This window comes from Apodemus sylvaticus, chromosome 5 (assembly GCF_947179515.1).
Source record: "Apodemus sylvaticus chromosome 5, mApoSyl1.1, whole genome shotgun sequence".
Taxonomy (NCBI): domain Eukaryota; kingdom Metazoa; phylum Chordata; class Mammalia; order Rodentia; family Muridae; genus Apodemus; species Apodemus sylvaticus.
In genome coordinates this window covers 48,890,251-48,906,292 of record NC_067476.1, presented here as the reverse complement: position 1 = coordinate 48,906,292, position 16,042 = coordinate 48,890,251, and the positions used below count along the sequence as shown (strand labels likewise).

Genomic DNA, 16,042 nt, shown 5'->3' with positions numbered 1-16,042 from the left:
ATATGCCCAGGAGTGGTTTAGCAGGATCCTCTGGAAGTGATGTGCCCAGTTTTCTGAGGAACTGCCAGACTGATTTAGGTCCCAGCCCTAATCCTATTAGGTGGGTTTATGTGCTGCTGTTTTGAGAAGTAATCCATTGTTGGATATTAACCTCTATCCATGTGTTACATGGTGACTGTGTCTCTACCTGATGAAACTCAAGAACAAGACGACATGATACTTTGTTATGCCTAGTGACTTCCCAGAAATAACGTTGAGAAAATGAAATGCACATATTTGCTGTTTGCATTTGGATTCATATGAGAAGATTATGTGTGGTTCCTACATGTCTAGAGTTCCATATTTTATTTCCTAGAGGTCAGTGTTCTGCACAGCCTCTCTGCGTTTCTTTTCTGGCAACTGTTTACTGCCTGTACACAGGAGCTATCCCGGCATTCTGTCTGCTGTCTCCTCTGCATTTGTTTTGCATGCATGTCAGATAGTTCAATACTTTGTAATCTATTTAGACATTCAGTTGGAGTGAGACATTAAATTTCAACATTTGCAGACAGTAGATAATACATCATTCATGTTAACTTTCTGTATAGAAATAGGTACAGCCTCTCTGTCTAGTATAATAACTTGTTCCATCTGACTCACCTAAATATTACTTACATGAATATTCCTACCGAGGGCTGCATGTTAAAGGTAGATCTTACCTTTAGTTTTTGCATTTTCCATATTCTCTAATATTTGGTCTGTAGTTACAGAAAAATGAACTGCATCTTCCATATGTGTAGCTCTCTCATAGGAAGTCTGTTAAAATTAATATAAAAAATAAGGGTATCTAAATACTACATCTCAAAGGCAGTCACTTTCAAAAAGTAGAGTACTAAGAATTGTAACTTGTGTCATTTGAACTAATAACGAGTTATTTTATCTAAATCAAATCTAATTTTCTCTTGTACTGACAATAGATAATATATGTAAGACCATCTGCAATGTTTTAGGAGACATAAGACTAACTGGCATAATTCCAGGAGTAAATATAAATGAAGACTACTTAGTAGTGCTTTTCAAATAAAATTTAACCCTTGTGAGGCAGATCAGGCAGATCCCTAAATTTGAGGCCAGTCTGGGTCCATAGAGTGAGTTCCAGGACAGCCAGGGATACACAGAGAAACCCTATCTTAGAAAATAAATAAATAAATAAAATGAAATTTAAATCACACATACATCAAAGCATCAATCTACAAAATTGAATGCCAAGTTCAGTTTTATTAAATTAAAATCGCCACCTGAAATGTATTAAAATTCCATTAAGAAACTGACAAGTAGACAGCTCCAAAGAAGGGAACCATGTCAGTAAACCAATCTGATAATTAAAAGGAATCTGGTATCAGTGGCATAAAAACTAACAAAAACTTTGCCTCATTTTATATGCTTTGGGTAAATATCATAGACATTTTAATGCTATAATATAGTGATAAAGTATAAATTATCACACTACATCTGTAGGTTAAACCTGTAAATTTATCTTAATGCCACTCAGTGGCTGGAGTAACTGAAGTTATTATGCATCACATAGAACGAGCACTTCGACATAATTCAAGGCCCATACTTAACACCAATACTCTTCAAACTATTCCACAAAATAGAAACAGAAGGAACACTACCCAATTCCTTCTACGAAGCCACAATTACGCTGATACCAAAACCACACAAAGATCCAACAAAGAAAGAGAACTTCAGAACAATTTCCCTTATGAACATCGATGCAAAAATACTCAATAAAATTCTTGCCAACCGAATCCAAGAACACATCAAAACGATCATCCACCATGATCAAGTAGGCTTCATCCCAGGGATGCAGGGTTGATTCAATATATGGAAATCCATCAATGCAATCCACTACATAAACAAGCTCAAAGAATATAACCACATGGTCATTTCATTGGATGCTGAAAAAGCATTTGACAAAATTCAGCATCCTTTCATGCTTAAAGTCTTAGAAAGAACAGGAATTCAAAGCCCATACCTAAACATAGTAAAAGCAATATACAGCAAACAGGTAGCCAGCATCAAACTAAATGGAGAGAAATTTGAATCAATCCCACTAAAATCAGGGACTAAACAGGGCTGCCCACTTTCTCCTTATCTTTTCAATATTGTACTTGAGGTACTAGCTCGGGCAATTCAACAACATAAGGAGGTCAAAGGGATACAAATTGGAAAGGAAGAAGTCAAACTATCATTATTTGCAGATGACATGATAGTCTACCTAAGTGACCCAAAAAACTCCACTAGAGAACTCCTACAGCTGATAAACAACTTCACCAAAGGGGCAGGTTATAAAATCAACACAAGCAAATCAGTAGCCTTCCTATACTCAAAGGATAAGCAGGCTGAGAAAGAAATTAGGGAAATTACCCCTTGCACAATAGTCACCAACAGTATAAAGTACCTTGGAGTGACTCTTACCAAACATGTGAAAGATCTGACAAGAACTTCAAGACTCTGAAGAAGGAAATGGAAGAAGACCTCAAAAAATGGAGGTCACTTGATCCTTGACAAAGGGGCTGAAAACATCCAATGGAAAAAAGATAGCCTTTTCAACAAATGGTGCTGGTTCAACTGGAGGTCAGCATGCAGAAGAATGAGAATTGATCCATCCTTGTCTCCTTGTACTAAGCTCAACTCCAAATGGATCAAGGACCTCCACAAAAAGCCAGACACTCTGAAGCTAATAGAAAAGAAACTTGGGAAGACCCTTGAGGACATTGACACAGGGGGAAAGTTCCTGAACAGAACACCAATAGCTTATGCTCTAAGATCAAGAATTGACAAATGGGACCTCATAAAATTACAAAGTTCCTGTAAAGCAAAGGACACCATCAAAAGGACAAATCCGCAACCAAAAAGTTGGGAAAAGATCTTTACCAACCCTACATCAGATAAGAGGGCTAATATTCAATATATACAAAGAACTCAAGAAGTTAGACCCCAGAAAACCAAATAACCGTATTAAAAATGGGATAGAGAATTAAACAAAGAATTCTCACCCGAAGAACTTTGGATGGCAGAGAAACATCTTAAAAAATGATCAACTTCATTAGTCATTAGGGAAATGCAAATCAAAACAACCCTGAGATTTCACCTTACACCAGTCAGAATGGCTAAGATTAAAAATTCAGGAGACAGCATGTGTTGGTGAGAATGTGGAGAAAGAGGAACACTCCTTCACTGCTGGTGTGGTTGCAAATTGGTACAACCACTCTGGAAATCAGTCTGACGGTTCCTCAGAAAACTAGGCACCTCACTTCCAAAAGATCCTGCTATACCACTCCTGGGCATATACCCAGAGGACTCCCCAGCATGTAATAAGGATATATGCTCCAGTATGTTCATAGCAGCCCTATTTATAATAGCCAGAAGCTGGAAAGAACCCAGGTATCCCTCAACAGAAGAATGGATGCAAAAATGCGGTATATATACACAACGGAGTACTATTCAGCCATTAGAAACAATGAATTCATGAAATTCTTAGACAAATGGATGGAGCTAGAGAACATCATACTAAGTGAGGTAACCCAGTCTTAAAAGATCAATCATGGTATACACTCACTAATAAGTGAATATTAGCCTGGAAAACTGGAATACCTAAAACATAATCCACACATCAAATGAGGTACAAGAAGAACAGAGGAGTGGCCGCTGGTTCTGGAAAGACTCTGTGTAGCAGCAGTATAAGGCAAAACCAGAACAGGGAAGTGGGAAGGGGTGGGTGGGAGAACAGGGGGAGGGAAGGGGGCTTATGTGACTTTCGGGAAGTGGGGGGCCAGAAAAGGGGAAAACATTTGAAATGTAAATAAAAAATATATCAAATAAAAAAAAGAAAGTTTTCTTAAACAATGCCCAACGTCAGCTCTGTATATTCAACAGATATTTAGCTTGCGACGTTCAACAAGGCCTTTGTTGGTTCCTTCTGATATCTAGCCAATAAATATTTTTAATGAGGACAATGATAATTGGAGGGATCCATAAAACAAAAGAACAATTGTAAGTTGGAAAATACTAGTAAAGTAGAAATGAACATTCCAATACCAAGTAAAATCCTAAAAATTTTAAATCAAATTTAACTCTTATTAGAACAGTTGATGTCATAGAATATCCCTGACTTGGAACTGTCTTGGCGATAGACATTACTTTGATGGAAGAGGAGGATCTATAGAAAGTAAACCCTTTACTTATCTGCTCACTCATAGAACTGTAATTTGAACTAATTGAAATGTTATGCAATTGATTAACTTGTAGGATATAGTAATTTTCAGAAAGATATGGGGCAACAGAATTAAAATGCCATTTAGTTTTGAATGGAGGTTTCTAAGAATATTCTAAGAATTATAAGATGTTAAAATATTTTAAAAAATAAATTCAAATTATGATTATTCCTTACAGTGGTATAATTTATAATTATATAATTATATGTGTCAATGCTATCTTGTTAAACAAAATGACACATTTACATACCAGTGAATGAACATTTCCATGGTTGCCATGTCTGTGCTGTTCTGACAGTATTCTTCCTTTGTCTGGAACTGCTGATGAGCACACACATTTACACAGTATCAATTATAATGCAGTAGTAGAAAACACGGAAATATTATATAGAAACAATTACAAGTGTTTAAACTTAGTAACAATAAATGGTCAATTTTTATCATCCCAAGTCACAGTTTCTAGGAAACATAATGTGTAGTTGTAAGTTTAGTATATTAGATGATGCTTGGAGTCATTCAGAGTTTACATATAGAGGCATATCCCTCATTTGTGATACATGGATATAGTATGTGGAAGACATTGTCTGTTGTGCTCAAACAGAAAGATCAGCAGAAGGATAAGAAGGTAGAAGCTCCAGTATCAGTGTATGCAGAGGACAAAGAGAAGTTAGGGGAGGAAGATGAGGAGGACGAGGAGGACAAGGGAGACGAGGAGGACGAGGAGGACAAGGAGGAAGATGAGGAGGAGGAGGAGGAGGGGGAAGAGGAGAGGAGGAGGAGAGGAGGAGGAGAGGGCAGATGAGGAAGATGAGGAGGAGGAGGAGGGGGAAGAGGAGAACCAAGAAAGGGAAGAACAGTTGGGGGAATAATACTTAGGAAGAGATTTGATGGGCATGCAGTTTGGACTTATTTTATAGCACAAATTTTATAATTTATAATTACACACACCAACACATAATTGTTTTTAATATTTATTTATTTATTTATTTATTTATTTATTTATTTATTTATTTGTGTGTGTCTGTGTGTGTCTGTGTGTGTGTGCGCGCGCGCGTACGCACGCGTACGTGTCTGCCTGCCTGCCTGCCTATATGTCTGTCTGTGTGTGTCGCCACTCAACATGCCATGGCCCATATGTGGAGGTTTGAAGAAAACTTAGGAGTCATTCTCTCATGCCACCCCGTGGGATCCAGGAACACACTCAGGTAACTAGGTCTGTGCATAGTCTCTCTGGCCAATGAGCCTTCTCACTGGCTTAGGGTGAATTTTGAAAAGAAAATGATTACATTTGTCTGACTATATTACATTCTATCATATTATGCTGTAACATATATTCTGTCATACAATCTATAGCAACAGGACAGACTATGACAGCAGAGACTAAATGCAATGACAAACCAAATAGAAGAAATCTGAGAAATCAAAACTGCAGCCTCCTTTTGTACGCCTTGTAAAATTATTGTACTGTTCTGAATTGCCAAGGTCAGGCCAACCTTGGTTTCAACTTCTGGTTGTATCAGAAAATGCAAGAAGTTCAATTCTTTCCACCTTTCCAATAATTATTTGCCAGCTTTGGGAAAGACACACACATTAATCAAAATAGGAGTCACTGACTGGTGCAGGACTTTCAAGGTGAACTGAGGAATGTGGAGTCATACATTTAGAAATAGCAATGTGCATGCATGTGTGTGTGTGTATGTGTGTGTGTGTGTGTGTGTGTGTGTGTATACCCTGAGGCTGTGTATGTGTGTGTGTGTGTGTGTGTGTATACCCTGAGGCTGTGTATATGTGTGTGTGTGTATGTATGTATTTTTGACAACAATAAATGAGAGAAGAGGCCATTAATTTGAAAGGGAACAATGAGTGGTAATCAGAAAGGCTTAGAAGAAGGAAACTGAGTGCAATGTTTTTATGTACTCTGTAATTTTCCCATCATGCGTTTCCCCATCTCAAAAGCTATTTTCCTCATTCTTTCTATTTTATATGAGTTTCATAAATTATACTGAGCATTTCATTCTTCCTAAGTTTGGCGTAGTATCTAAGAATTATAAAATTAGAATTATAGAAGTAGTAGTGAATGTTGGGGAGAATTTGCTGCTTGCAATAAGAAGCTAAACTTTTTTATTCATCATCTCATTTGAACTTTGCTGAGTCTCAAAAACATGAAGAGACCCAAAACAATATTTATCTTTCTTTAGGTTCTTGTAAGCCTCTAACAATTATCTAACAGATCTTTTAAAAGGTCATTTGATAACTACTCCTCAAACAATGTTTGATTGACCAGAACCTTTTGATAACTCATGAACAAATCCAGAATCTTGGAGTTGCTAAATCTCAATGTCAGCTCCGTCATAGTCTTCAGCAGTCATCTATTAAAGGTAAGAATCAAAGGCTGTGCTGGTTGGATTCTGTCAATTTGATACAAAGCTAGACATATTTAGGGAGAAAGAGTGTTAAGAAAATGACTCCATAACATTGGCATTTCTGTGGGATATTGTCTTGATTAATGACTGATGTGCTACAGCCCAGCCCACTGTGGGCAAGGGCCAGCTCTGGGCGTGCAGTCCTGGAGTGTATATGAAAGCAGGATAAGTAAGCCAGTAAGAAGCATTTCTCGGTGTTTTCTGCCTTTGTTCCTGACTCCAGGTTCCTATCCTGCTTGAGTTCTTGCTCTGATATTCCTCAGTGGTAGACTGTTACCTGAAAAAATGGTCTCTCTTCTTGCTAAGTTGCCTTTTAACCTGAGGTAGCTGCAACCATGGCATAGAGCACTACCTACTAGGTGATTGGGGTGAGTTACCAGCAATGCCCATGTTGTATCTGATCATAGTGTTTGATCATGGCACGACACACCATAAGACAGTAGCTGATACAGATGGCTGCCTATTCTACTGGATCACATTTTCTGTTTCAGGTTAAGACTCTGTCTCTCATCCTTATGCTTACCACATTGAAACCACAGAAGAAATTACACATTTCCAAACACATTTTTGGACTTTCATGGTGTGCTTGACCATCTCAAGACACAACCACTGTTTTCCTTCTCTCTGATTTTCTGAGTTGGTTAGATATTACACTGTGCTGAGTAGTAACCAATCTTGGACATTAATTCCTATTCATATATGACATATGAGCTATGTTCCTATTAACCCTATGAAATCACATGTTGGTAGCAGGTAGGGGGAGGAGAAAGTTCATTGTCTTCTCAAAATGGAAGACGGGTGTGAAGGCATGCTTCTCCTCTCTTGACACATAAATAATATGAGCAATAGAGATCCCTTTATCTTTCTGACATAGCTAGCAGCCCATGCTTCATATTTGAGAGACCTTCATTACCTGCACACACTTTACGCATGCCCTCACTGATGCCTTTTTATCCCTCACAGGCTCTGCTGACACTCTCTTCTGTGCCTTCTTCGCCTTGCTATTCCTCAGACATTATGAAACTTTGTGATGTATTTGATATCTCAGCTTCTTCAGCAGTTCATTCAGTTATGTTGGCAGAAACCATATCTACATGGTCTGTCTGAAGCTTAACTCGCTATATGGGAAATAGACAAGGGTATTTGACTAGTAGAATAATCCAGCTTTTCTAATTTATGCAACTATTCGCTCTAAGGGCTGTACATAAAACACATGTGTTACCTTTCACTTCTGCATTTGTGATATTTTCTGGTCTTTCATCCATAGTTCTAGCTAAATGAACATTGTCCACTGAAAACGTCTCAGAGGTAGTCTGTTAAAATTAAGATAAAAATGAGCTGCAAAATATCTTTCTTATAAAGAGTATCCGAATGCCTCGTTCCAAAAGCAATTAAACTGAAATTCAGGGCAACACGTGTGCGTAGCCACATCATTCAGATTGAGAACCTCACGTTCCTCTCACAGTGAGCACCACACACAGAAGAAAATCTGAAACATTTTCTAGGAATCAGAATAGCTATCAAGTATGTGTCAACATGCAAAGATAAATTAGGATAATTTGTTAATTAAATATGAGAGTTTATATCAAATGCATAACTAATATCTTTAACCTATGAAAATAAATTCCCACTGTTATTTGTAACTTTTTGATGGTAAAATCACCACCACAATGCCTGAAACTTCCTTCTTCAACAAAGCAACGAACAAATGCTTTTAGTTTTCTGAGGATTCCGCAAACCAACAGAAGTAATTATGGGCACCAGGTGCCAATGAAAACTGGCAAAATGTGTGTGTGTTTCATTTATTTGCTCAAGGTCAAGTACTGCTTCTATCTTACTGTTGTCATAGAATAATGATAATAATAATAATTAAAACCTAATAAAATAAAGCTCTTCATTGCACCTCTGATTCCAGTCTTACTCCCACACCATAGACTGAGGAAGTGATGACAAGGGGTCACACAAAATGGGAACACCAGTGTGGCATGGTGTCACAGGCTGGTCTTTTCTTAAGTTATAAGCAAGCCAGTAAGTTCATCAAATGTTTAATACTTACTGTGCAAAACCTTAAAGGCCCTATATGTTTAGAGGCATCTGCTGGTGCTTTCTTACATGCAGACAATAAACATATGTAGCAGTAGTAACAATAAACAGATGGAATCAAAGAAAAGCAATGTGTCAGTTTTCAATAGTTAAGCAGTGAAATGCCAAACTCAACATTCCATTCCCAGAGAAAAGGAAGGTATTTCTAAATGGTAGACTAGAAATGATCTCTTACAAGGAGAACCGAGGCAAAAGGTACTTGGAAGTATTAAATCATTTCAATCATATATACTGACATGAAGAGACTGCCAGATATGTGACAACTAGGGCATTTTAGGAGATAGACTGATCTGCTTATTCCTGAGGCTGTGTTCTGAGTTTAACAAGTCATTATTTTATGGAGCTAACACTTGAAGTTTCAAATGATTTTCACAGGGACGTTGAACAACAAAATTAAGACCAGATTTCAATTTGATTATATAAGTACCTCAAGAATGTTTTTTAAAATAATATGATGGTAAAAAACATTTTAAATAAAGAACATAGTTGTGACTGATTGTTCTGATAGTTTGATATGTAATTGTGTTTGCCTTTACATTTTTTTTTCCCCAAGACAGGGTTTCTCTGTGTAGCCTTGGCTGTCTTGGAACTCACTGAGTTCAGGCTGGCCTTGAACTCAGAAATCCACCTACCCCTGCCTCCCAAGTGCTGGGATTAAAGGCATGAGCCACCACCACCCAGCGCTTTTTTGTGTTCTTAAACAAAACAAAACAAAACAAAACAAAAGAGTATTGAGATTCATAAATGAAATATTTACATACCCATGACTGGATACTTTGATGACTCCCATGCCTTTTGAGCTTTTCCACTGATGTTTCTTTATTGCCTGATTCTTCTGACAAATGAATACTTTAGTTAGCATTAACTATAATATAGTAGTAATAAATAAAATAAGGGTATAGTAAAGGAATAAGTTGAATTTTTAAACATAGTTATAATGCTTCTAAATTTTCATTTTTCTAAGCAATCATTTTAAGGGCTCTTACTATTTAGTTGAATGTTTAATACATTGTGAGTTATACATGCTTATGTAAATGTAAATACAATACTTGGTCAGACATTAGATACTGTGTGGTAAAGAGAACTCAATAATTTTAAACATTTACAAATGAACCAGGAAACATAAATGAACTCTAGACACAGAACTGGAAAATATTAAGTATTCAAATTCACAATGCACATCATTCTCAACTTCATATCAGAACTATTACTATTTTATGTATTATATAAAGATGCAAACATATCAAAATGTTTTGTCTATTTACTAACATTCTTGTTTCTACTTTTTAAATCCAATCAGTTGTGGGAAGTCTTAATTGAATTGTCCTTAGATTGGGGCCATAACAATGGAAAAGTCAGAACATGGCAAATATTCCATGTTTCACACCACTGCTTTCCATGCTATCGAGTCACTTGTGCTTGCACGCATGCCTAACACTGCTGTGTATTCAAACACGCTTCCCCTCTGAGTGGTAGACTGTGTGGATGTTGAGAGAAGAAATTTAATGGTTAGTTTTCACTTCATATAACATGAAGTTAACCACATTAAAAACTACATAACACGTGCTTCATTGAATTGAGGAGGATATTCCGTTGGAAATCCTAAAAACATGAAGAGGGACAGAGTCAGCCACGTAAAAATAGGCAAAGGAATCCATTAATAGTCCAGTCGTAATAGGGGAGCGAAGCTTTCCAAGTAGTTAACTTGGAAATTGTGATCTAGATTTTGGTTTTTGGAGATAGTTGTTTGCCTGGCTTTTCTGTTTTAGTTTGTGATAGCAAAACAACATCACCAACAACAACAACAAGAACAACAACAAAACAAACAGGAATAAAAGTGAGAAAGTGAGAAAAGTAAAGATGAATTCTTAGGTAAGTTTAAAGGCAGGATTTTTTCAGAGTTGGGCAAGTCTACATCACTTAGGAAAATGAACAAATAGCACGTTGGCCATGCAGACTAGCGAAGAGGAGTGTCATCTCTGGTCAGATGACAAGCCCAGGACCTGAGAGGTTAATGCTCCTGTGTGTGCTGACTGGGACACATATGTTTACTGGAACACATTAGGAATATCCATTCTGCCATACAATAGCACTTTCTCCTGCTATTCATTTGCTCTGTGACTCAGCAAGAACAGAGAAATGATGAAAATTGCATTTTAACAAAAGTGTACTGCTTTTTATCAACACCCTCTTCACTCACTGAAATAATTGGAGGTATGCTATGACATATTCTTTTTTTTTTAAATCAAAACAGACAAGAGGTACTAGTATATTTACATTTTCTCACTGGATTATGAATTTCTTTATCAATCCAGTTGAAAAGATAACAAAAACATCATCTGAATGCTTAGAATCCTTTTGACCATATAATAAAATTTGATATCTAAGAATCATGGGAAGAACTGAAATGATCCTCCTCACGAAAACACTAGCATTCCATTCTGCTTCCCAAAGGCTGCAGATAGTGAGTGAGCTTTGAGATTAAATATAGTTTCAGTGAATCTTTCTGAAAGACATTTTCTTAGGTTTCTTCGCCAAGAATTCTAAATTTAATGTACATTTCGTGATTTTTTGTGTAAAGAAAAATTCATTGTAAGCAATTTATCACTACAATTTTAGTCTAATTTTATTCATTTATTTACACACATGCACATGCATGGGCGTGTGTGTGCACCCCCCCCCCCGCAGCATTCTTCTCTATAAGTGCATGTGTATCATATAATTTAAAAATGAAGATCTAGTTGATAACAAAAAGTATTCATTTGCTGGTTCCAATTGGCACCTACATTTTTATTTTGCTATCTATCTCTTTGCAACTTTTATGTTCCCTTCAAACTAGCCTAGAAATTAATCAATATTTATCCTTGTCATGGTTCAACTGTCCATCAAAGTACTAAGGAGTGAAGCATTGTATAGATCTTTGATAACTACTGAGAGTATGGGTGGTAGACTAGTAGCTTCTTTTAACCAAGGAGAAATCTGGAATCCTAAAGCTAATGAATATGGCCAGCACTATCCTATCATGATCCCTGAGAGGGAAAAAATGAGGGGGAAAAAAAAGAACATCTGTGTCCTCCATTGATCCAGCTCCATCACAGCTTGATTTTCCAGAGAATAGCAATTTCACTAAGAGGTGGGAATCAATGAGCCCAAGGGATATGATTTAGATTCATTATAATTTTTTAAAATTATTTGATCATTGCATACATTGTATTTTGATCATATTCATTTCCCTTTCCTTATCTTTTTCCATGTCTATTCCCTTCACTGGCTACCCAATTCTTTGCCCTTAAAAAAAAACTCATCATAACCAAATGTGTGACCCAAACATTCTTGGGTGTGTGACTACACATCACCTTCTCACTATACACACTCCTTCCCTAGATTCCTGTTATTCCCATAATTCCAGTCCTCCATCTGTAACTCTGTCCTCATTTCTAGCATGCCTTCTCTGCATTGCATTTTGATTAAATACCCCTTAGATCACACTATACCTTGTAATTTATTGAACAATTCAGCTGTTTTACTTATACATTCAGTTAGTGTGTGCAGAGACTATTGGAAATCAATTTTGTTGCCATTCACCTTCTACTTTAAGTTGATATATATTAAAAAAAATTATATTTCTCATTTCACATGTTGGTCCTCCTGATTTAAATAACTATTCTATCCATGGACATCTCATAAACACAGCACATACCTTTCATTTCTCTATGTTTAATAGATTTTCTTCTTTTATTTGCAGTCCCAGGTAAATGATTCACATCTTTCTTCTGCAGAGGACACTTAGACATATGCTATGAAATTTAACATTAAGAATAAGTTGCACAAATGACTTAGAAACATAAGAAACTGGAGTCTTCATTTTAAAAGCAAAAAGAAAAGAAATTAAGGAAAGATTTCAGATGACTGCATGTTATTGGAAAAGACTTATCTATATTAAGTCCAAGTTTTACTTCATAGGCATTGATACAAAAGGGGAAAACCTAGAAGGTCAGTCCTCATGACAACTTTCATAGAAAGACTGGTAGTTGTCAAATACACAACAGCCAGGAAAGAAACAATTAAGTTTATTTGTGCTAAGATTTTAAAACAATATTGCACATACATAAACATACACAGATAATATATCTCATCTATGAAAATAATTCTAGCATGCATCTGTATTTTATGAATGAAATCACCACAGCACACTTACTACACCCAAGGTGTTAATAAAGCAAGTCACAAATGAGTATAGCATGGAGAGTCTTCCACTTCCAAGGTTCGAGACATGTGGGAACCAAGTCATTTTGCCATAGCAAGACACAAAAATGTTTAGTCACACTTCTTAATCTGATAGAAAAGTAGTATCACCATCTTAATGTGTTATTGGTAATGAACAATAAAAAGGAGGGGGCTTGAAAGATGGTTCAGTAATTAAGAGTAATTCCTGCCGGGCGGTGGTGGCGCACGCCTGTAATCCCAGCACTCTGGGAGGCAGAGGCAGGCGGATTTCTGAGTTCGAGGCCAGCCTGGTCTACAGAGTGTGTTCCAGGACAGCCAGGGCTGCACAGAGAAACCCTGTCTCGAAAAAAACCAAATCAAAAAAAAAAAAAATGAGTAATTCCTGTTTTTGTAGAGATTTAGGTTTAATTCCAGGCACCCTCATGATGGTTTTCAGTTGCCCTTAACTCCAATTCCAGATGGTCTGGAACTCCCTTCTGTCCTCTGCAAGGCACTAGTCACACGTGCAGTGCATATGCATACATACAGGCAAAACACTCAAACACTTACAACTAAATCTTTTGAAAATGGGGCTCATAAAGTTGGAAAGGAGATATGGGGGCAATAAAAACCATCATGAGGCCTCATATTGATGAGCAGGTCTCTATTGATTGCATTTGCAAAAACCTTTGAATATCTATAGATAAGAACCTCATCTGGAATTTAAAAAGTTTAATGTGTATTGTATAGTAGACAGATAATAATACCAATATATTCATAATCAAACATAAATAATCTTACAGAGACTATCAAGTCTAGTTATCAAATATCACCCAAACACATAACTATTAATTTTTTCTGCAAATGCAATATATACATATATGTGGATCAATTTGAGGCATTTTAGACAAACATCCTCACACAGTAAGTGTAGTGTATAAACACGTTTGTAAGATTTGAAGGTGTATGTCCTTTGGGTGGAGATAGACCAGAAGGCACGGTTATATGTGAGGAAACATGCTGCCGTGCTGTAAGTGCACACTAAGCGATTGTAATAAACACAGTTGTAACTTGTTTGGCCCTGTGTTCTACATCTAAGAGAAGAACAGTGGAAGACATCTACGACTAATGAGAGTCTTCCGGGGAGGCAATGGGAGGCAGCTATATAAAAGTGGGAATATTAAAAAAAATAAAAACTAGATAAGCAGAGAATAAATACCAAACACTGGTAAATTATTTTCTAGGAGAGTTAAACTAAATTGATTTACTTTCACTAATTTGTTAAATATAGAGCAAAGCAGTGTGAACTAAGGACCTCAGATTAAATATGTACGTACCATTGGTTCTGTGCTTTCAAAGCTGTTATCTGTTTCATGCTCTTCTGTGGATTTCACTTCAGTGCTTGGTACTTCTGACAAATGCATGCATTTAAGTACAATAAAATATAGTGAAATAATGCAAACAGTGAAAATATATAAAATAAAAATAGTTAAATTTAATTTCAAAATTGAACTTTTATTCTCCCAACTATTAAATCTCCTCTTAATTTCTTGCTGAAGATATAACTTTTGAAGACTTTTCTTTTACTATTTATGTGTGTCTGTATTCATAAGCTTGTTTCAGAATGTGATTGCCTGAATATATCAAAAGAGGGCCCCAGATTCCCTAATCCTAGACATAAAGGGAATTATGAGCTATTTGATCAAATTCTGGTCCACTGAAAGAGAAACAATTGTTATTAACAACCGAGCCATGTCTCTAGCAAAGAAGATGTAGTTCTTTTGGAGATACTTGTAATCATGTAAAAGACACACACACACACACACACACACACACACACACACACACACACACACATTCTATACATGTAACTTTTTACTGACATTATTTTGCTACATGTTAAACAAACATGATTTGAAAACTTTATCCACAAATTCATCAGCTGAACATAAATGAAAATACCCCCAAAGAGAATAGTTTACATTTTATTACAGTATTAAACAGACATACATCTCCTTAAAGATAAACACACAGAAAAACAGAAAGACATATAAACATATAAAGATAACAAGAAACTTGAAACAGATATTTATAAAGTATTTATATATAAATATATAAAACTTTTTCTAGCATATGATGTTTCTCTTTCCACTTGATACTGGTTTTATAAATTATATTCTTGCCTATTTAGTAATAGTATCTAGAACTATACAATTGGAATAAACCAGAATAAATCAGTATCACAGAGAACATGCTGATTCCCATGAGACACAGTTTTCACTATTTACATTTTTGAAAATTTTCTGCCATTTAGAAACATGCTCAGAACTCAAATCAATATATGCCTTTATTTATTTCTTTAATATCTCAAGCCATCATGCAAAGAATCTCTGCATACATCTTTTATCATGGCCTCTTTGTTCCATTACATTATTACCATCTTTCTGGTTTCTAACTCCTTCACTGCCTAAGCTTAGCTGTCCTGAAACTTGCTATGTAGATTGATTTTGAACTCAGAGATTTGTGTGCCTGTCTCCTAAATACTAGGATTAAAGGTGTGGTCCATCAACCCTGGTTATTCTTCACACAGAACTTGCTCTGTTCCCAGTCTGGCCTTGAACTCTGAGATGTTTGGCTTTATCTCCTGGGATTAAAGGCTTGCACTACCTGCCTGGATCTAAACTTAGCTTGGTGGGATCTTTCCCTAAGGTCACTACTCCCTTAATTCAATTTAATATCCTTGAACACAGGGTTCAGTTCCATTTCACTTCCTGGTGTCCCTTTAATACTCCAATTATCTATTTCGTGTTTTTCCCTTCTCAGCCTGCTATGTTTGCTCAAAATCCTCTTCATCAGACTTAATCAGAGAACAAAGTCTCTTTTGGGTTTTTGTGACACTTCCTTTGACTATGCAATTAATATAAATCTCTTTATCTTAGCCTCAGACAGTCTCTTCAGACAATGGCAAAAGCAGTCACATTCTTCAGCAAAATATCACAAAAACAGTCTAAGTTCTTCTCTACTGAAACCTCTAGGGCCAGCAGACCTACA

At 36.4% G+C, this 16,042-nt stretch overlaps 1 protein-coding gene across 1 annotated transcript in view; it reads right to left on the bottom strand.

The window, feature by feature from the left end:
- The window catches only part of LOC127684767 (probable E3 ubiquitin-protein ligase bre1), a 103,689-nt gene that overhangs the window by 72,673 nt on the left and 14,974 nt on the right, over window positions 1-16,042 (bottom strand). The window contains exon 3 of the mRNA XM_052181616.1: window positions 699-795. Within this exon, the coding sequence (XP_052037576.1) occupies window positions 699-795 (97 nt within the window). The remainder of the gene's footprint in view (window positions 1-698; window positions 796-16,042) is intronic.